Genomic DNA, 20,262 nt, shown 5'->3' on the forward strand with positions numbered 1-20,262 from the left:
TTTGTTTGCCATTTTTTTCGAAGCATTCATTTATGGATTTGATCTTTTGCCCCTTCAAATGGTTCCTTGATTTTTGGCTGATACACAGAGTTTCCTTGAGCTTCCAAATAACATATAGGTCCATGTTGAGTCACGTAAAGAGGTTTTTGATAATTTAAGATGCGCAGATTTCCTACATTAGCTTGGCTTGTTAGACAGTTACCATGTTTGTCGCCTTAAGTAAACCTCACACTGAAACATTGGGACCCAATCATGTTAAAACTTGCAAGTATGCTTCGATTTCTGATTTCTTCAAAATCATTATAAAAAAACTTACCAACTCCAGTTTACTATGAATGAAAGAAATAATGGTTTCCCAAAGTCAAAAACAAAAAGTAGGTGAAATAGATTTCTTTAAGCATTTACCAACTAACTTATCCAGGAGGGTTTTTGATTGTACCATTAGGCATGAAGTTTCACCAATGTTTAGTGCTTATATATATGGTTTTGCATTTTCCTCTTCTTTCTCGGAAAATTCAAAGCTTTGCTGAAGTAAGTTCCAGAGCTAAGATTAAGAAAACCATGTCATCACCAGGGGTGCAGCTGTATATTCAAGATCACTACGTAATTTAATTATTTTTCTTTCTTTATTATAATGTTTTATTGTAATACTTTTTTATCTTTTAGGTAGGGTGAAAAGAAAATAAAAAATATAAAAATAATAAAAATGAAAAATATATATTTCTTTCCATTAAAGTACTATTTAAAAATATTTTTTAAAATATGCATAACTTTGTACACTTAGGTCTCACATTTTCTCTGTCACTCCAAATTGGAATTATTTATTTTTATTCGTCGGATAAAAATTTTCCTATTTTCCTTTTCCTCACTTTTCTTTTCTAGTAAAGACATTCAAAATTAATTTCCTTTTAATTTTTACTCTGTCAAGCACCCATAGTTCTTCTGATCAATGTGCCGGTTTGAAAATGGTTAGAATAAAGGTACAAGCTATGTTACGTAGATTTAGGTATAAGTGTAAATACGAGTATATGTTCCACATGGATATATTCAATTTTTTTTCTGTTTCTTTTTTAGGTATTAAAATAGTATGATTTGGAAGGTCATATCATTCCTCTATCAAATCCAAATATGCATCAGGCATAAATATTTCAAGAAAAAATAAAAAATCAGAGCAACATAAGTCACAAGGGTAATTTGATCAAAACTAGCAATGCCCCTTAGAGGCTAAGAAAGAACTTCTTAGCCAATGTACTTGAAAAGTTTGAATAAAGTCCTGTTTAGTTATAAACGAGATAATTGCTGCAGGTGGTGATGGATAATGGAATAATACGTGACGATATCGAGTCCTGATGGAATTGTCACCGGGATACAGTATAATGGCATCGACAACTTGCTTGAAGTTGAGGATGAGGAAGTTCATAGAGGGTAAACATTGCCTCATAGCATCACCCATTGCTCTGTTTAGTTCTTGTCGTCCATTATTTTTTTTTTTAAACATTGCTCTCGTTACAAACAACTTATTTCCCTATGCCATTGGCAGGTATTGGGATCTAGTTTGGAGTAAAACAGGAAGTACAGGGACAACAGGAACATTCGATGTGTACGCCCATTATCCCGTTCTTATGCCGTGTTATCCCGATTCTTTATTTTTCTCTATATATGTCCCACATATGTGTCCAAATACAGGTTTAAAGGAACAAGTTTTAAGGTTGTAGTAGAAACTGAGGATCAAGTTGAGGTCTCATTCACTAGAACGTGGGATATCTCTCTCGAGGGCGATGTTGTGCCTTTGAATTTAGACAAACGGTCCGTGCTTGCACCAAATATAGTTTGAGGCCATGCATACAAATTGTCAATCAACAAAGGCAAACTAAAACGATTTGTAATGATGGGTTTTTCAGGTTCATAATGCTTCGAAATTCGCCGGGATTCTACTCGTACGCCGTTTTCGAACACTTAGAGGAATGGCCTCCATTCAGTCTTCCGCAAGTCAGAATTGTATTCAAGCTCAGAAAAGACAAGTAAAAAGATGGAGGCCATTACATGGACTCAAATGTTATTAGTTTGACATGTTTGCAAAAAAAGCTATGGTTGTCATCTGAAATATTGCATACTTTGGTACTCAAATGTTAGATTTCATTACATGGCCGTAGCAGACAACAGACAAAGATTCATGCCCCTGCCGGAAGACCGGTTACTAGACAGAGGTCAACCTCTGGCAACCCCGGAAGCTGTCCTGCTTGTCAATCCGGTGGAGCCGGAGTTCAAGGGAGAGGTAAAAATCGATAGGCCTTAAAAGTCTCACATCATTAGATATTCATTTAGATTAATATATTTGGTTAATGTCGTATATGAGCAGGTTGACGACAAATACCAATATTCATCTGAGAACAAAGATCTAAAAGTTCATGGGTGGATATCATTGAACCCCCCTGTGGGATTTTGGCAAATTACTCCCAGCAGTGAATTCAGGTCTGGTGGACCTATCAAACAGAACCTGACATCCCATGTTGGTCCCTATTGTCTTGCAGTAAGTGAATCAATTAGCTATGTAAAGTATTAGTTAATGTTCTAGACATGACAACACAGTTCTCCAATGTTGGTAAAAGTACAATAGATGTCCCTCTATTAACACTCTGATTGCATTTTGCTCTTTTTATTAAAAAAAATAGGTAAAATATGTTAGAAATCAAACCCACTCCAAGCATAATCTAGAAGCATGAGACGTGGAGCAATTTTGTGCCATGCAAAGTGCTGAAATTTTAGCCATACAAAGTGCTCCATTATTGAGATGTTTTGTGGCTGGAAATTAAGTGGATTAATAGCCACATTTGTTGTCACTTTATCAGCCTATAAATAGAGGCTTGAACTTGTGTTGTAATGAAGAAAAATGAGAAGAAAAAAGAAATAAGAGAAGCAACGTGAGTGAGAGTGAGAAGGTTAGCAAACCTTGAGTGAGTTAAAATCTAGCAGCAGCTAGACTATCTAGTCATTGAGAAAATATTTGTAATCTTCGTATTGTAATATATTGAGTGTGTAATAAAAAGTAAATTTTCGGCCCATCACGTTTCCAACAAGTGGCATCAGAGCTACGGTTCGGAGCTTGGTTCGGAGTTCGGTTCGTGTCCGGTTCGTGTCCAGTTCGGAGTACCTTTGGTGTTCATCTAACAAGTCGATATGGGTGACGTAATTCAGCTACAAGTTCCACAATTGACGAAGACAAATTATGGAAATTGGAGCATTCGAATGAAGGCTTTGCTCGGTTCGCAAGATTGTTGGGAGATCGTTGAAAAAGGATACATCGAGCCCGGAGATGCCGCTACAGAAGCAGCTTTATCAAATGACGCTAAGAAGGCGTTACGAGAAGCACGAAAGAAGGATCAAAAGGCCTTGAATAGTATCTTTCAAGGTATGGATGAATCAACCTTCGAGAAAATATCAGATGTGAAGAACGCGAAGAATGCATGGGAGATTTTGCAAAAATCATTTCAAGGTGTAGAAAAAGCTAAAAAGGTACGCCTTCAGTCACTTAGAGCTGAATTTGAAATGTTAAAAATGAAGAGCTCCGAGAATATCGATGACTATGCCAATCGTGTAAAATCGGTGGTAAATGAAATGAAACGAAATGGAGAAACTCTTGATGAGGTAAGAGTGATGGAGAAAATTCTACGGTCACTCACACGCAAATTCGAGTACGTAGTCGTTGCCATCGAAGAATCAAAAGATTTGTCAAAGATGTCGCTCGAAGAACTTGTGGGTTCTCTGCAAGCCCATGAGCAAAAGATGAAGCTAAATGAAGATAGTGAAAATCTTGATCAAGCCTTGCATAGCAAGTTGTCCGTCGACGACGGAGAAACAAGTAATAACTTTAACCAAGGAAGAGGAAACCGCAGAGGATACCGTGGAGGCTACCGTGGTGGAAACAGAGGAGGAAGAGGATCACGAGGACGTGGAAATCAATCATATGGGAGATATCAAGAAAATAAAGATTATCAAACATCCAACCGTGGACGTGGATCTAGAGGTCGTGGCCGAGGCAGATTTCAAGAAAATAAATCTCAGGTACAATGCTACAACTGTAACAAGTATGGACATTTCAGTTACGAGTGCAGATCAACACACAAAGTGGATGAAAGAAACCATGTAGCAGTCGCAGCAGAAGGCAACGAAAAAGTGGAATCAAGTGTCTTTCTCACTTACGGAGAAAATGAAGATCGCAAGAGAAGTGTGTGGTATCTCGACAACGGTGCAAGCAACCACATGTGTGGAAGAAAGGAGCTGTTCACAGAATTAGATGAAACAGTTCATGGACAAATAACTTTTGGAGACAACTCACATGCAGAAATCAAAGGAAAGGGCAAGGTTGTTATAACACAAAGGAATGGAGAGAAGAAGTACATCTCAGACGTTTACTACGTACCAGCTTTGAAGAGCAACCTGATCAGTCTTGGTCAACTCCTAGAAAAAGGATATGAAGTTCATATGAAAGACCGCTCACTCGCCATTAGGAACAAAAGTGGAGAATTAGTTGTTCGAGTTGATATGACGCGAAATCGTCTTTTCACCCTCGACATCGAGTCTGGAGAAGTAAAATGCATGAAGACGGATCTGAAGAATGAATCATGGTTGTGGCACTTAAGGTACGGACATCTCGGATTTTCTGGCTTGAAGCTGTTGTCGAAGACAAATATGGTGAATGGATTACCAAGTATTAATCATCCAGATCAACTGTGTGAAGCCTGTGTCAAAGGAAAGCAGCATAGGCAGAAATTTGAAGTAGGAAAATCTCGAAGAGCTAGAAGACCATTGGAAATTGTACACACCGACATATCTGGTCCGTACGACATTGAATCACTCGGTGGAAACAGGTACTACCTAACTTTTATTGATGATTATAGCAGAAAATGTTGGGTTTATTTTCTCAAAGCAAAATCGGAAGCCCTAGAAAAATTCAAGGAGTTCAAAGCAATGGTGGAAAAACAGAGTGGTCGATATTTGAAGATACTCAGATCCGATAGAGGAGGCGAGTATACTGCAAAGCTTTATGAAAGTTTCTGCAAGGATCATGGAATCATTCATCAGTTAACAGCCAGACGCACTCCACAACAAAACGGAGTTGCAGAAAGGAAGAATCGGACAATTCTGGATATGGCAAGAAGCATGATAAAAGGTAAACACCTTCCGAGAACTTTCTGGGCTGAAGCCGTTGAATGCACAGTTTATCTGTTGAATCAATGTCCAACAAAAAGTGTAAGACACAAGACACCAGAAGAAGCATGGAGCGGTCACAAGCCAAGAGTTGGACACCTCAAAATTTTTGGATGCATTGCATATGCACACGTTCCTGAGCAACAGAGGAAAAAGCTTGACGATAGAGGAGAGAAGTGTATCTTTATAGGCTATGACAAAAGAAGTAAGGCCTACAGACTTTATAATCCTCTTACTAAGAAATTGATTATCTCAAGAGATGTCGAGTTCGATGAAGCGGATTACTGGAGATGGAGTGAAGAAGAAAAGAAAGTGGAAGGATTATTTTTCAACGAAGACGACAATGATGTCATCAACCAAAAAGAACAAGGCGATGATCAAAGTCCTGGTACAACAGCCCCTTCGTCACCAACCAGCAGCAGCGGAAGCAGCAGCTCAGATGAAGCACCCACAAGAACACGGAGTCTCAACGACATCTACAATTCTACGGAACCTGTAGAGACGCAGTTCGATTATTCACTATTCTGTCTAATGACAGAATGTGATCCAGTGACATACGAAGAAGCAATTGAAGACAATAAATGGAAGAAGGCCATGGACGAGGAGATTGCTGCAATAAGAAGGAATGACACGTGGGAGCTAACAAGTCTGCCAGAAGGACATAGCCCGATTGGTGTCAAGTGGGTGTACAAGACGAAGACCAACAAAGAAGGAAAAGTAGAGAAATACAAGGCAAGACTAGTCGCCAAAGGCTACAAGCAAAGACAAGGAGTGGACTATGATGAAATATTTGCTCCAGTCGCAAGAATAGACACAATTAGGCTTCTCATAGCGGTCGCAGCACAATACAAATGGAAAATCTATCAGATGGACGTCAAGTCTGCATTCCTGAATGGCTACTTGGAGGAGGAAGTCTACATAGAACAACCACCTAGATATAGCATACAAGGAAAGGAGGACAAAGTCTACCGATTGAAGAAAGCTTTGTATGGATTGAAGCAAGCCCCAAGAGCATGGAACACAAGGATCGACGAGTACTTCCGAAGAAATGGATTCATCAAAAGCCCGCACGAGCACACCCTGTACACAAAGAAGAATGGATATGGAGATATCATGATCGTATGCCTATATGTGGATGACATGATCTTCACCGGAAACAATCCAGGTATGTCTGATGATTTCAAGAAAGCTATGACTAAAGAATTTGAAATGACAGATATCGGTGAGATGTCATACTTTCTTGGAGTCGAGGTGAAACAAATGCAAGATGGAATTTTTGTCTCTCAAAAGAAGTATGCGGAGCAGATTTTGAACAAGTTCAAAATGAAGGATTGCAAGCCAGTAGTCACGCCAGCTGATCCAGGGATGAAGCTAAGTGTTGATTCGACAAGGGAGTCGATAAATCCGACGTTGTTTAAAAGTCTCGTTGGAAGTTTAAGGTATTTGACAATCACACGACCAGATATTACATATGCAGTAGGATTGGTGAGCAGATTCATGGAGAAGCCGAAGCAAGACCACTTAATTGCCGCAAAAAGAATTTTGAGATATATCAAAGGTACGATGAACCATGGTTTATTCTATACCCACTCACAAGATTCAAAATTAGTTGGCTACTCAGATAGCGATTATGGGGGAGACTTGGATGATCGGAAAAGCACTTCCGGATATGCATTCCACATCAGTTCCGCAGTTTTTCATGGTCGTCAAAGAAGCAACAAACAATTGCTCTCTCAACATGTGAAGCAGAGTATATGGCCGCAGCAACTTGTACATGCCAAGCAATGTGGTTGAAGAATATTTTGGGAGAAATAGGTGTTTCAAATGAAGGTCCAATTACCATCTACGTTGACAACAAATCCGCTATATCACTTGCCAAGAATCCGGTGTCGCACAGCCGAAGCAAGCACATCGATACGAAGTATCATTTTATCCGAGAGCAAGTGAAAAACAAAAACGTGGAGTTGGTCCATTGCAGGACAGAAGATCAACTGGCAGATATTTTCACAAAGCCGTTGAAAGTGGAGACATTCAACAAATTCAAAGAGAAGCTCGGTATGAAAGTTGGGTTTGAGGGGAGTGTTAGAAATCAAACCCACTCCAAGCATAATCTAGAAGCATGAGACGTGGAGCAATTTTGTGCCATGCAAAGTGCTGAAATTTTAGCCATACAAAGTGCTCCATTATTGAGATGTTTTGTGGCTGGAAATTAAGTGGATTAATAGCCACATTTGTTGTCACTTTATCAGCCTATAAATAGAGGCTTGAACTTGTGTTGTAATGAAGAAAAATGAGAAGAAAAAAGAAATAAGAGAAGCAACGTGAGTGAGAGTGAGAAGGTTAGCAAACCTTGAGTGAGTTAAAATCTAGCAGCAGCTAGACTATCTAGTCATTGAGAAAATATTTGTAATCTTCGTATTGTAATATTTGAGTGTGTAATAAAAAGTAAATTTTCGGCCCATCACGTTTCCAACAAAATAGTCATTATATCTAAATTCAAAGAATAAATTTGTTATTTGTATTAAAATTTAATTAATTTGTACAATTAAAAATTGACGCGGCTGACAAAATAACTTATAGTGTCATGTGCAAATGACATGCCATGTGTATCTCATGTTGATGTACAAGGATCCATTTTTAACAATAAAAATGAATGGAATTTTTAACATAAAGATCAATTTGCTCTTGATTTAACACACATGGACTAATTTGCTCATTTTTTTAGTAGAGGAAAAATGCATTCTCACTCTTAGTATGGGTGCCTCCATTATACTTTTACCCTCTAATGTTTCATAAATCCCTCCGATCTCAAGTCAATGAACATTACAATGAACCATAGATTGGATTCTATTTGGTCCTTAATGATGATATACCTAATTGCATCAACTCTGTTTCAAACCAGATGTTTCTCAGTGCTCACTATGCTGGAGAAGATTTAGTGCTGAAGCTCAATCCAGGAGAGCCATGGAAAAAGGTTTTTGGACCAGTTTTCTTGTATCTGAACTCTGTCTCAAGTGAAGACAATGCCTTTTCCCTTTGGGAAGATGCTAAAGACCAGGTTTGAATAAGAAAAAACATTGAATCTTACCTTGTCTTTTTTGTTGGTACCAAAAAAAGAAAACTTATACAATTAGACCTTCAGATGCTAAGGGAAACCCAGAACTGGCCCTACAGTTTTCCAGCATCAGAGGATTTTCCAAAACCAGATCAACGGGGTAAAGTATGCGGCAGATTAGAAGTTCAAGACAGGTTCCATTTTCTTAGTTTATGTCATTTGCTTGTACTAATATCAATTGAAGTTCTATAAAGCTATATGAAAATCAACATTATTCAGGTATGTTAGCTATGAACCCATTCCAGCAAATGGTGCTTATATAGGCTTGGCACCACTGGGCGATGTCGGCTCGTGGCAAAGGGAATGCAAGGTGATCAAGCTCTAAACCAGAAAAAAATTCATTACTTGTTTCACAAGCTTCTAATTATATATGTAAAAGAAATGGTACCTCATATCAAATGTTTGGCCAGGGTTATCAGTTCTGGACCAGAGCAGATGAAGATGGCAACTTCACAATTGATAATATAAGGACTGGGGAATACAATATTTGTGCATGGGTCCCTAGTTTTATTGGAGATTATAAATATGATGTTGTGGTTAACATTACAGAAGGTTTTTCATTTCTGAATCATGAAAAATAATGAACTATATTGAATTGTTGTTGTGTATTTTATTTCATATCCAATGATATGCAATGCAGGCTGTGACATTAGTCTGGGTGATCTGAGATATGAGCCTCTGAGAAACGGTCCTACGTTATGGGAAATAGGCATCCCGGACCGTACGGCAGCCGAGTTTTACATTCCGGATCCTGATCCCAAGTACATTAATAAACTTTATGTCAACCATCCTGACAGGTTAGTTGAATTACGTTGGTTTATTTAAGGTATCTTTGAACTTGTGATAAAATAGTACATTGCACCTTTAAAGAGAGAATTTAGATTGGAGTCTTAAAAATGACATTGTAAACCATTAACCGGATTAATTTTCTTTGTCATAAACAAAACATATTATTGAATTGAAAGAACTGAATTCTCTTGGAATTCATTGGAAAATTCAAAATGTATGTGATGGACAGGTACAGACAATATGGGTTGTGGGAAAGATATGCTGATCTTTATCCAGATGGAGACTTGGTTTTCACGGTTGGAATCAGTGACTACAAAAATGATTGGTTCTTTGCCCAAGTTAACAGGTTCACCTATTCAAGCTTTATTTTCCATTTTTTATTTCTCTCTTAAAATATTCAATACATATCCGATCATTGATATAAGAATATTATCACATAACCCTCTGGAAACCTCAAAATTACATTAAAAAAAACCGTAAACAATGAACTAGTACATATCCATATCCATAACCGACACACCGGAGTTCAAAAGAATCATTAAAGTATGTTTAACCGTATAACAGGAAGAAAGAAGATGGTACATATCAAGGAACTACATGGCAGATCAAGTTCCTGCTCAGAGATGTTGATCATACCGGAACTTATACATTGCGGCTGGCTCTAGCAACTGCTCATCTTGCTGAATTGCAGGTATATATATGCAGAACAAGTAATCTGTTTTACACGTGCCTTAGCCATTTTCATTTTGTAGCTAGAATTTGAACTGCATTTTCTATGCCACACAACAGGTTCGGGTCAACGATCCGAAATCAGACCCTCCTCTGTTCACAACTGGAGAAATCGGGCATGACAACACAATTGCAAGGCATGGAATTCATGGTCTCTACCGACTTTACAACATAGATGTGGCTGGAGTTGAGCTTGTTGAAGGGGAAAATATCATTTTTCCCACACAAGCAATGAACACTGACCCTATTGGAACCCACCCATTGTTTGAAAAGTCAAAAAGGGTGGGCACCGAAAGTAGAAAGTAAAATTGGTTGGCAAGTTGGGTTAAAAGTTGGCATGGGATAATTGCAATTTTGGTCCCTAATTGTATAGGGACATTGCAAGTTGATCCTTGAACCTCAACTATAAATAGGCCTAACCATTTCTTACTTTCTTCATCCCACACTTGCCATTCTCTACTTAAGGCAATTGTTCTCTCTCCCTATTTGTAAACTTTCACTTGTATTTTTGGAGTGAAATATATTTGGTAGTGCCCGAGGACGTAGGCAAAATTTGCTGAACCTCGTTAAAATTCTAGTGTTCTTTATTTTTGTTCTGCATATTTTGCAAGTGTCATTGTAGTGATTTATTGTGCTATTAAATTACGATAGAGGGATATTCTGGCTAGGAAAGATCTGGTATGTAAGCGATCCTCGTGATCCACCTCTCTTTCCTGGGAATTGAACTTAGTGTGATTTTTCAGTACAATAATTTTACTCTTTCACACGCTTCCGCGCAACAATTGGTACCAGAGCCAGGTTCGTACTTGGGGAATACGACCGTTTACGGTACTATTCACGTATACGGCACTATTCACGTATACAGTACTATTTACGTATACGACACTATTCACGTATACGGTACTGTTCACGTATACAGTAGTTGGGATTGAGGAGAAAATGGCAGCAGCATCGTCATCAGCAAGGACTACTGTGACAAATGCAAAATTTGAAGTAGAGAAATTTGACGGTACCAATAATTTTGGTATGTGGCAGTGTGAGATCCTGGATGTCTTATGTCAGCAAGAGCTGGATATAGCCCTTGAAGAAAAACCTGACAAGATGGATGACAAGGAGTGGGCCAAGATCAATAGACAGGCGTGTGGTACAATCCGCCTATGTTTGGCCAAAGAGCAGAAGTACTCCGTCATGAGGGAGACATCAGCGAAGAAGCTGTGGGATACATTGGAAGAAAAGTTTCTAACGAAAAGTCTTGAAAATAGGCTTATATGAAAAAGAAACTTTTTCGGTTCACGTATGCACCCGGTATGTCGATGAATGACCATGTGAACTCATTCAATAAAATTTTAGCAGACTTGCTAAATTTGGATGAGAAATTTGAAGATGAAGACAAGGCATTATTGTTGTTGAATTCCCTTCCTGATGAATATGATCATCTTACCACCACATTGCTTCATGGGAAAGATTCAATCACATTTGATGCAGTCTGTAGTGCGTTGTATAGATCTGAGACTCGAAAGAAAGATAAAAGAGATCACAGAGATACAACTGCAGAAGTCTTAACAGTAAGAGGTCGTTCACACAGCAGCAAACCTGGTAGAAGGGGTAAGTCCAAAGGGAGACCCGCCAAAGATGAATGTGCCTTTTGTCGTGAGAAAGGGCATTGGAAAAAGAATTGTCCTAAGTTACAAAAGGGCAAGTCTATTTCTAATGCATGTGTAGTGGAGCATGATGAGGAGTCAGACTTTAGCTTGGTTGGCATGGCAATGGCATGTCAAACGGATGAGTGGATATTGGATTCGGGATGTACTTACCATATGTGTCCTAATAAGGACTGGTTTTCTAGTCTTGAAGAACTAGAAGGTGGAGTTGTTTTTATGGGCAATGATAGTGCCTGTAAGACAATGGGTGTAGGTACAATCAAATTGAAGAACCATGACGGCTCAATCCAAGTTCTGACAGATGTTCGCTATGTACCCAGCTTGAAGAAAAATCTCATCTCATTAGGGGCCCTAGAATCTAAAGGGCTCACAATCACTTTGAGAGATGGATTACTAAAGGTAGTAGCTGGGGTATTGACGGTGATGAAAGGCACTAGAAGAAATAACTTGTACTATTTAAATGGAAGTACAGTTATTGGATCAACATCAACAGCTCCTGCGAAAGATGCAGATTCAGAGGCTACCAGGTTATGGCATAGGCGATTGGGACATGCTGGTGAAAAAGCTTTGCAGACTTTGGCGAAGCAAGGCTTGTTGAAAGGTGCAAATTCTTGCAAATTGGAATTCTGTGAACATTGTGTTCTGGGCAAGCAGACGAGGGTAAAATTTGGTTCAGCAATTCACAATACGAAAGGAATTCTGGACTATGTTCACAGTGATGTGTGGGGACCTACCAAAGTGGCTTCTTTGGGAGGTATGCACTATTTTGTCACTTTTCTTGATGATTATTCAAGAAAAGTATGGGTGTATCTAATGAAAAGAAAAAATGAAGTTTTGGATGCATTTCTGAAGTGGAAGAAGATGGTGGAGACTCAGACAGGTCGAAAGGTCAAACGACTTCGATCAGATAATGGTACTGAGTACAAAAATGATCCATTTCTACAAGTATGTCAAGATGAGGGCATTGTGCGACACTTCACTGTTCGAGATACACCACAGCAGAATGGGGTGGCAGAACGCATGAATCGGACTATACTGGAGAAAGTTCGATGTATGTTGTCCAATGCTGGATTGGGCAAGGAATTTTGGGCTGAGGCAGTTACATATGCGTGCCATCTAATTAACCGATTGCCATCAGCTGCAATAAATGGAAAAACTCCTATGGAGATGTGGACTGGTAAACCTGCTACTGATTATGATTCTTTACATGTTTTTGGTTCCACTGCATATTATCATGTAAAAGAATCTAAGTTAGACCCAAGAGCAAAGAAAGCATTATTCATGGGTATAACTGGTGGTGTAAAAGGATACCGTCTCTGGTGTCCTGATACAAGGAAGATTGTTTTCAGTAGAGATGTAACTTTTGATGAATCAACCATGATGAAGAACGAGGATTCACAAAAGGATGACAAAACCAGTAGTACTTTGCAGCAGGTGGAGTTTGAAAAGGTTAATGATGATCCAGCTAATATTGAAAGAACAAATGATGAAGAAGTTTCGACCCAAGAACTTCTACAGCAACAAGATTCAATTGCATATAGGAGGCCAAGAAGAGAGATTCGTAAGCCTGCTCGCTTTGATGATATGGTGGCCTATGCACTTCCAATTGCAGATGATGATGTTCCTTCCACTTACACAGAAGCAATAAGTAACTCTGATGGTGTAAAGTGGAAGCAAGCTATGAATGAAGAAATGCAGTCTCTTCATAAAAATAGGACTTGGGAGTTGGTGAGACTGCCCAAGGGAAAGAAGGCAATTGGATGCAAATGGGTATATGCAAAGAAGGAAGGATTTCCTGGTAAAAATGAAATTCGATACAAGGCTAGATTGGTAGCAAAGGGTTACGCTCAGAAAGAAGGAATAGACTACAATGAAGTGTTTTCTCCAGTTGTGAAGCATTCGTCTATTCGAATTTTGCTAGCCTTGGTTGCGCAATACGATCTTGAACTAGTTCAGCTTGATGTGAAGACAGCATTTTTACACGGTGATTTGGAAGAGGAAATCTATATGACTCAGCCTGATGGATTCAATGTTGCTGATAAAGAAAATTGGGTTTGCAAACTGACAAAGTCGCTTTATGGATTGAAGCAATCTCCGAGGCAGTGGTACAAGCGATTTGATCAGTTCATGAAAGGGCAAAGGTACACAAGAAGTAAATTTGATCATTGCGTATATTTTCAGAAGCTACAAGAAGGAACTTTCATATACTTGCTCTTATATGTTGATGATATGCTGATAGCATCTAAGAGCAAAGTTGAGATTGAGAGATTGAAGACTCAACTCAATCTCGAGTTTGAGATGAAAGATCTAGGTGAAGCTAAGAAGATTCTTGGCATGGAAATATGTAGAGATAGAGCTCATGGCAGAGTTAGCTTGTCTCAGAAGCAGTATTTGAAGAAAGTACTACAGCAGTTTGGCATGAACGAGCAGACCAAACCTGTAAGTACCCCGTTGGCTTCTCATTTCAAGCTTTCTGCACAACTATCTCCTTCGACGAATACGGAACGAGAATACATGTTGCAAGTTCCGTATTCTAATGCAGTGGGTAGCTTGATGTATGCAATGGTGTGTACAAGACCCGACATTTCACAGGCAGTTAGTATAGTGAGCAGGTATATGCATAATCCTGGAAAAGGACATTGGCAAGCTGTGAAATGGATTCTACGGTATATTCAGAAAACCGTGGATGTTGGATTACTGTTCAAGCAGGATAATACACTTGGTAAAGGTGTTATTGGGTACGTTGATTCTGACTATGCCGGTGATTTGGACAAGCGAAGATCAACCACCGGTTATGTGTTTACACTTGCTGGAGGACCAATAAGTTGGAAGTCTACACTACAGTCTACAGTTGCATTGTCAACCACAGAAGCCGAGTACATGGCTGTAACAGAGGCTGTAAAGGAGGCTATTTGGTTACAAGGTATGGCTAAAACCTTGGGGTTGGTTCAGGAGCATATTAACGTGTATTGTGATAGTCAAAGTGCTATTCATTTAGCAAAGAATCAAGTCTATCATGCACGTACAAAACATATCGACGTACGATTCCATTTTGTGCGGGAAATTATTGAAGAGGGGAAAATTTGTCTTCAGAAGATCAAGACTGCAAATAATCCCGCAGATATGATGACCAAGGTGGTAACAGCAACCAAGTTCGAACATTGTTTGAACTTGATTAATATCCTGCAAGTTTAACAGTTGAAGAAGGCACTATCAAGTATTGTTGTCAAAGGCAGAAAGAATTGTGTGAAGATAAGATTATCCTAATCAAATCTTCAAGGTGGAGATTATTGGAACCCACCCATTGTTTGAAAAGTCAAAAAGGGTGGGCACCGAAAGTAGAAAGTAAAATTGGTTGGCAAGTTGGGTTAAAAGTTGGCATGGGATAATTGCAATTTTGGTCCCTAATTGTATAGGGACATTGCAAGTTGATCCTTGAACCTCAACTATAAATAGGCCTAACCATTTCTTACTTTCTTCATCCCACACTTGCCATTCTCTACTTAAGGCAATTGTTCTCTCTCCCTATTTGTAAACTTTCACTTGTATTTTTGGAGTGAAATATATTTGGTAGTGCCCGAGGACGTAGGCAAAATTTGCTGAACCTCGTTAAAATTCTAGTGTTCTTTATTTTTGTTCTGCATATTTTGCAAGTGTCATTGTAGTGATTTATTGTGCTATTAAATTACGATAGAGGGATATTCTGGCTAGGAAAGATCTGGTATGTAAGCGATCCTCGTGATCCACCTCTCTTTCCTGGGAATTGAACTTAGTGTGATTTTTCAGTACAATAATTTTACTCTTTCACACGCTTCCGCGCAACAGACCCTCTTCAGGGGATCATGTATGACTATATAAGGCTTGAATGTCCCCCTACAACTTCCAGTTAAAGATTATGAATTATAGCTTTAGATCCTTGAGTTCTCGAAATGTATTCGCAAAAAAAAAAAAAAAAAGGTTTGGGTACGCTTCTATTAAGATGATTGTTCCATTTATGCATCCTAGAAAAATTCATACCATATAAATTTACTTTCAAAGGTCATATAATCAAATATTCAACTAAACTTCGAATCCCAGTACATATAAACCCTTTTTTCCCATTTCGATCCTTTTTGTTTGAAAAAAAAAACACAGTCAATCTTTTATATCTACTTATTATTCATAAACGAAGAGGTTTTATTTACAACTGTACGACAAGAAAGCAACATGTTACATGAACATGAATGTATTGTTATGTATTTCGATTACGTGGATTTGTATTTTTTTTTCTTGGTATCTTCAGCTTCATCAGCTGCTTTAACTTGCATTTTTTGAGCTTGTAAATCAGCTATTGCCGCTTCCTGCTCATCTCTTGCTTTCAGCTTTTTTGCCTGCATCCGAAAAAAAAAGAAAGGAGTTGAATTCACCAAGATTGAAAATAAAAAGGGTGGTTCGATATGGCTTTTAAGTTTTGTTTTTTTACCAGACCAACTAAGGTTGCTTTAACGTATCGAAATCCCTCTTGCAATGAAACTCCAAAAGCAAAGCAATCTTTCTTGACTCGCGACAACATCGACGACGTCCCTTGCTCTCTGTTGCCGTCGGCAGTAGTGGTGGTTGTCGAAGTGTTTGACAGTGGCGAGTACTTCATCTCCTCCATGGCGGTTTGTATTAAAAAGGCGAAGCTCCGTTGGAAAACGGCATGTGATGAAAACTGAAAACGAAGAGGTTGGACAGCCCGATGGGCATGGGAAATTTTAACACGTCTGAGCCTATACGTGGCAGCTTCCGAACACGCCATGGTTAGTTGTCAGTCTTTTCTGTTTAGTTCCGTGATCGGCTTATTCGGCTCGCACCACGAGATAGGCCCCAAGCCTGATAAGAGTCCATATCTAATCCGGCCCTTATGACCCAATCCCACTAAAGGTTTTTTTATGTAATAATTTTATTATAAATTTTGATCATATTTGTTATTTTTAACACAATCTTTAGAATTATCCATAGCCCCTCCACAATCAATAAATAAGAGGACAATACACTTCAGTGCACCTGAATCCGCATCCTCCTGCATTGACAACAATACCTATGTCAATCAAGTTAAGCCTCAATCGACAATTCCCACCAAATTATATTGGTAAAAAAAAGTTTAAATTCTTCTATTAGATTTTATACTTTGCGTAAGTTGTGGATTTAGTACCTGTATTTTTAGAATTTAGATTTTTTAGTCATAACTAAATGATAACTATTAAATTCATTAAGTTAAAGTTATGTTATTTTTAAAATTTAATGCGTAGTACACATTATCACATGTATAATGCTATGTTTATTTGTTATTTTCACATATTGCTTACAAAAATTCAATTAATAGATTTAATGACTGTCATTTGTATTAAGAGTAAAATTTTGAAATTAAAAAAATATAACCATTAAAAATGATTCAATTGGTGAATGTTGACTAAATCTAATATTTTCTTTCACTTGCGTCGTGGGTGTGATAAAATCTAATATAAAATTACATAATGTATTTATAATTAAAGCCATGAATTAATCAAATATTAACTCAGTTTAAAAAATTCCTAAAAAAACTCAAAAAAAAGTATTCTAATAATTCTTAAATATTTTATAGCAAAAAAAAAAACTACAAAAAGTTAAAAAAACAAAATCACTTTTCACATTTTTAACAAATACCCACCACTTAAACAAAATTAAAGAAAAAAGTTACTAACATAAAAAAAAAGAGCACTTCCTTTCACAAATTCAACAACTCTATAAATTTTTATATTTTTCTCTCAGCACTCTACAATTTTTATTTTTTTACTTATTATTAATAATTATTATTTTAAAAAATTAAAATTTTCTTTTTGGTGTTTCATAAGACTACTTTATAATAATAAAAAAAATTCTCTCAGCACTCTACAATTTTTATTTTTATTTTACTTATTATTAATAATTATTATTTAAAAAAATTAAATTGTTCTTTTTGGTGTTTCATAAGACTACTTTCTAATAAAAAATATTCTCTCAGCACTCTACAATTTTTTTTACTTATTATTAATAATTATTATTTAAAAAATTAAATTGTTCTTTTTGGTGTTTCATAAGACTACTTTCTAATAAAAAAATAACAATTTATCTTAATTTATTTTATTAGAAGGACATTCTCAATATGGAGGTAGTAGTTTGGGTCAGATCCGTCAAAGCACAAGACTCGGCCCAAACCAATTCATCCTCTTCTGTCTACGGAGAAAGAATAGAAGGGCAAAAACGTCATTTAATATAATTCAAATTGTCTCTCCTATATATACCTTCATCTACAAATTCTAGGGTATAAAAAGCCCCAAATCTTCTTCCGCCATTTTTTCTTCTTCCTTTTCTGAGCTTTTTCACAAGAACTGAACGTTAAAACTCTTAAAATCCTCAAAGCTCTACAATTTACGAACATATACAATCTCCCTCAACGTCGCCTCTAAACTTTCGTGATTTCTTCCTCCAAATTCAATTCATAAATTAACTTTTTTTTCCTCGTTGTCATTTATTAATTCTTTTAATTTTTCAACATCGAGATTCGAGATTTACGTTTTCTTATTCCATTTTTTGGGCAGATCGGGTGAATTATGGCGACGTTTGAGCTTTACCGGAGGTCAACGATCGGAATGTGCTTGACGGAGGCTTTAGATGAGATGGTTTCAAACGGTACTCTCAGCCCTGAGCTCGCTATTCAGGTTCTCGTCCAGTTCGATAAGGTACTGTTAAATATATTGTTGGCTTGTTCGGCCTTTCTTTATCTAAATTTTATTTGTTCATCTGGTTTATGTTTTTGTTAGTCAATGACCGAAGCACTGGAAAGTCAGGTGAAGAGCAAGGTTACCATTAAGGTATGTTCCTTCTTTTTAAGGGGAAAAAAGGTAAGATTTCTGTTGATTTTTGTGCTTGTTAAGGTGCTAATATATTTCCAGAACCTTCTTTCTTTTGTAGATTGTGTTATATGTGTTCATTGATTGTTAAATTGACGGTGATTTTGTGGCAGTGATTAGCTGTTTCTATGAATAGCTACGGTGAGATATTTTTGTTTTATGGAGCGCCTATTAATAAGTTCTGTGTTATAAAGGAAGCTGATATTATTTTGATATGGTCCTTTGCTCTCCCCATCCTTGAAGAAAGATAAAAATGATTATGACAATTTATGAATGGTGAAGGACACGTTCATTGCCTTACGTATAAGTGCAGGATCAAAATTTAGCTGACTGTTGATTTTTGCTACTTCAATTGTACAAATTTCATTTAATTGTACCTGGTTGTGGTGATTGGCTATTGTTTTGTCAAAATATACCTGTGTTGCACACATATGAGAATTAAGAAAGATTAACATGCAAAACACATGAATCTTTTAAATTAAGTAATGCCTAGAAGACATTTTTGACACTTATGAATTATTTTGGAATTTTGAAAGGAGAAATGTGTTTTCTGACACAATTTGAATTGCTTAAGATTTTTGAGTGGGTAATGATTCTTTACTTCTTGTTAAACCAAAGCTACCTCTTGCCTTCAAAGACTCTTGATGGTTAAGAGAGTAGGGTAAACATATCTCAATTCTTTTCCCATAGACTCTTATGAAAAGTTTTGGGTTATTTAGATTTCAGTATCATTGCTAGAGAAACATTATGAGGAACCTGAAAATATAGATGTGCTTCAACCTTGGTTCTTGGATAATGCTTTTCTTTATCATACATGATAATTATTGTCCTTTGTGGAAAAAAATTTCATTGGTTTCCAATAACACTCAAGACTGGTTGTTGAAAATGCCTCTGGTTGTGCATTAGTGTTTATTTTGTGGTACTTTTCTGCTACAGTTGAACTTTCAGCTACCTGTTTTGGTGTATCGATTTTAAATTTGTTATCTGACTGATATATTCTCATTAAAAACTTTACAAATCAAACATACCTTCTGGCATCGCAATGCGCAACCCGAGTTGCTATTCATATTTGAACTGTGCTACAGGGACATCTACACACATATAGATTCTGCGACAATGTATGGACCTTCATTTTACAGGATGCTTTGTTTAAGAAAGAGGATTCTCAGGAAACTGTCGGTCGGGTGAAAATAGTAGCATGTGATTCAAAGCTACTCTTACAATGAAATCATTTCTGACGATGGTGGAAGGGGATGGTTGATTGAGATTGGACATACGATACAAAGCCATCGACCTTTATTGGATGAATTTTTCGATGTACTTAATTGTATTTTTCTTTCTGATAATATAATGTACAACGGTGAAAGTTTTCGGACAAAAACAATGGAACCTCTGTATTTATGACAAGAATCATTTCTATTCCACTGTTGAGTTATTTCAGTCTTACACCAGCTTGAATAGGATATGGCGGTGTTTGAACATTGAAATGCCCATGTAATGAGTTGCCCCTTTCATCTTCCCTTGGTTCTATTGATTCTTTTTCTCTTCTGGTTATTCTGAACATCTGTTTCCGACCTGACAATTTGTATGTTTATATTGTGTTTATGTATTTTGTCATGTCATGATCTTTATATTTTTATTTGAAAACATTCGTATGGTATCCGTATATATATTTAGATACTATGTAGAAATGGTGAGGCGCAATTTTCTATTGAAATGTACTGTCCTATTCACAAGATGCTTATGGTCCAGAAGACGAGGAATAAGGTGCTGAACTGATATAAAAGTTCACAAAAAGTTCTCCAGTATTATCTTTCCATTTTATTTGTGACATGTTTCTATCGTCGAAAATGGCAATGGCCATTCA

At 37.3% G+C, this 20,262-nt stretch overlaps 3 protein-coding genes across 6 annotated transcripts; 2 read left to right on the top strand and 1 right to left on the bottom strand.

Annotated features, from left to right (window-relative positions):
• Nucleotides 1-1,326: 1,326 nt before the first annotated feature.
• On the top strand, nt 1,327-15,413 carry LOC107902599 (probable rhamnogalacturonate lyase B). Of its 2 annotated transcripts, none has more exons than XM_041094230.1 (15): nt 1,327-1,425; nt 1,541-1,600; nt 1,687-1,806; nt 1,902-2,021; nt 2,134-2,275; nt 2,360-2,530; nt 8,111-8,266; nt 8,351-8,457; nt 8,543-8,633; nt 8,734-8,875; nt 8,964-9,120; nt 9,342-9,458; nt 9,677-9,803; nt 9,902-10,078; nt 15,324-15,413. In XM_041094230.1, the coding sequence occupies exons 4-15, from the start codon at nt 1,909-1,911 to the stop codon at nt 15,390-15,392; spliced, it is 1,569 nt and encodes a 522-aa protein (XP_040950164.1). In that variant the 5' UTR covers nt 1,327-1,425; nt 1,541-1,600; nt 1,687-1,806; nt 1,902-1,908; the 3' UTR covers nt 15,393-15,413. The 2 variants fall into 2 exon arrangements, with proteins under 2 accessions (XP_040950164.1, XP_040950163.1); XM_041094229.1 differs by having other exon boundaries at nt 9,902-10,061; nt 15,307-15,413.
• Nucleotides 15,414-15,642: 229 nt separating this feature from the next.
• Nucleotides 15,643-16,218, bottom strand: LOC107905136 (uncharacterized). The gene is made up of 2 exons (XM_016831711.2): nt 15,965-16,218; nt 15,643-15,872 (listed from the first exon to the last, which is right to left on the bottom strand). The coding sequence occupies exons 1-2, from the start codon at nt 16,139-16,141 to the stop codon at nt 15,747-15,749; spliced, it is 303 nt and encodes a 100-aa protein (XP_016687200.2). The 5' UTR covers nt 16,142-16,218; the 3' UTR covers nt 15,643-15,746.
• Nucleotides 16,219-17,802: 1,584 nt separating this feature from the next.
• On the top strand, nt 17,803-19,819 carry LOC107905137 (transcription initiation factor IIA subunit 2). Of its 3 annotated transcripts, none has more exons than XM_016831712.2 (4): nt 17,803-17,957; nt 18,084-18,224; nt 18,306-18,356; nt 19,481-19,819. In XM_016831712.2, the coding sequence occupies exons 2-4, from the start codon at nt 18,096-18,098 to the stop codon at nt 19,619-19,621; spliced, it is 321 nt and encodes a 106-aa protein (XP_016687201.1). In that variant the 5' UTR covers nt 17,803-17,957; nt 18,084-18,095; the 3' UTR covers nt 19,622-19,819. The 3 variants fall into 3 exon arrangements, 2 of the variants coding, with proteins under 2 accessions (XP_016687201.1, XP_016687202.1); XM_016831713.2 differs by having other exon boundaries at nt 17,803-17,940; XR_005914041.1 differs by lacking the exon at nt 17,803-17,957 and having other exon boundaries at nt 18,030-18,224; nt 18,306-18,536; nt 19,481-19,634.
• The last annotated feature ends 443 nt before the right edge of the window (nt 19,820-20,262 follow it).

The sequence above is a fragment of the Gossypium hirsutum genome, chromosome D05, assembly GCF_007990345.1.
Source record: "Gossypium hirsutum isolate 1008001.06 chromosome D05, Gossypium_hirsutum_v2.1, whole genome shotgun sequence".
NCBI lineage: Eukaryota > Viridiplantae > Streptophyta > Magnoliopsida > Malvales > Malvaceae > Gossypium > Gossypium hirsutum.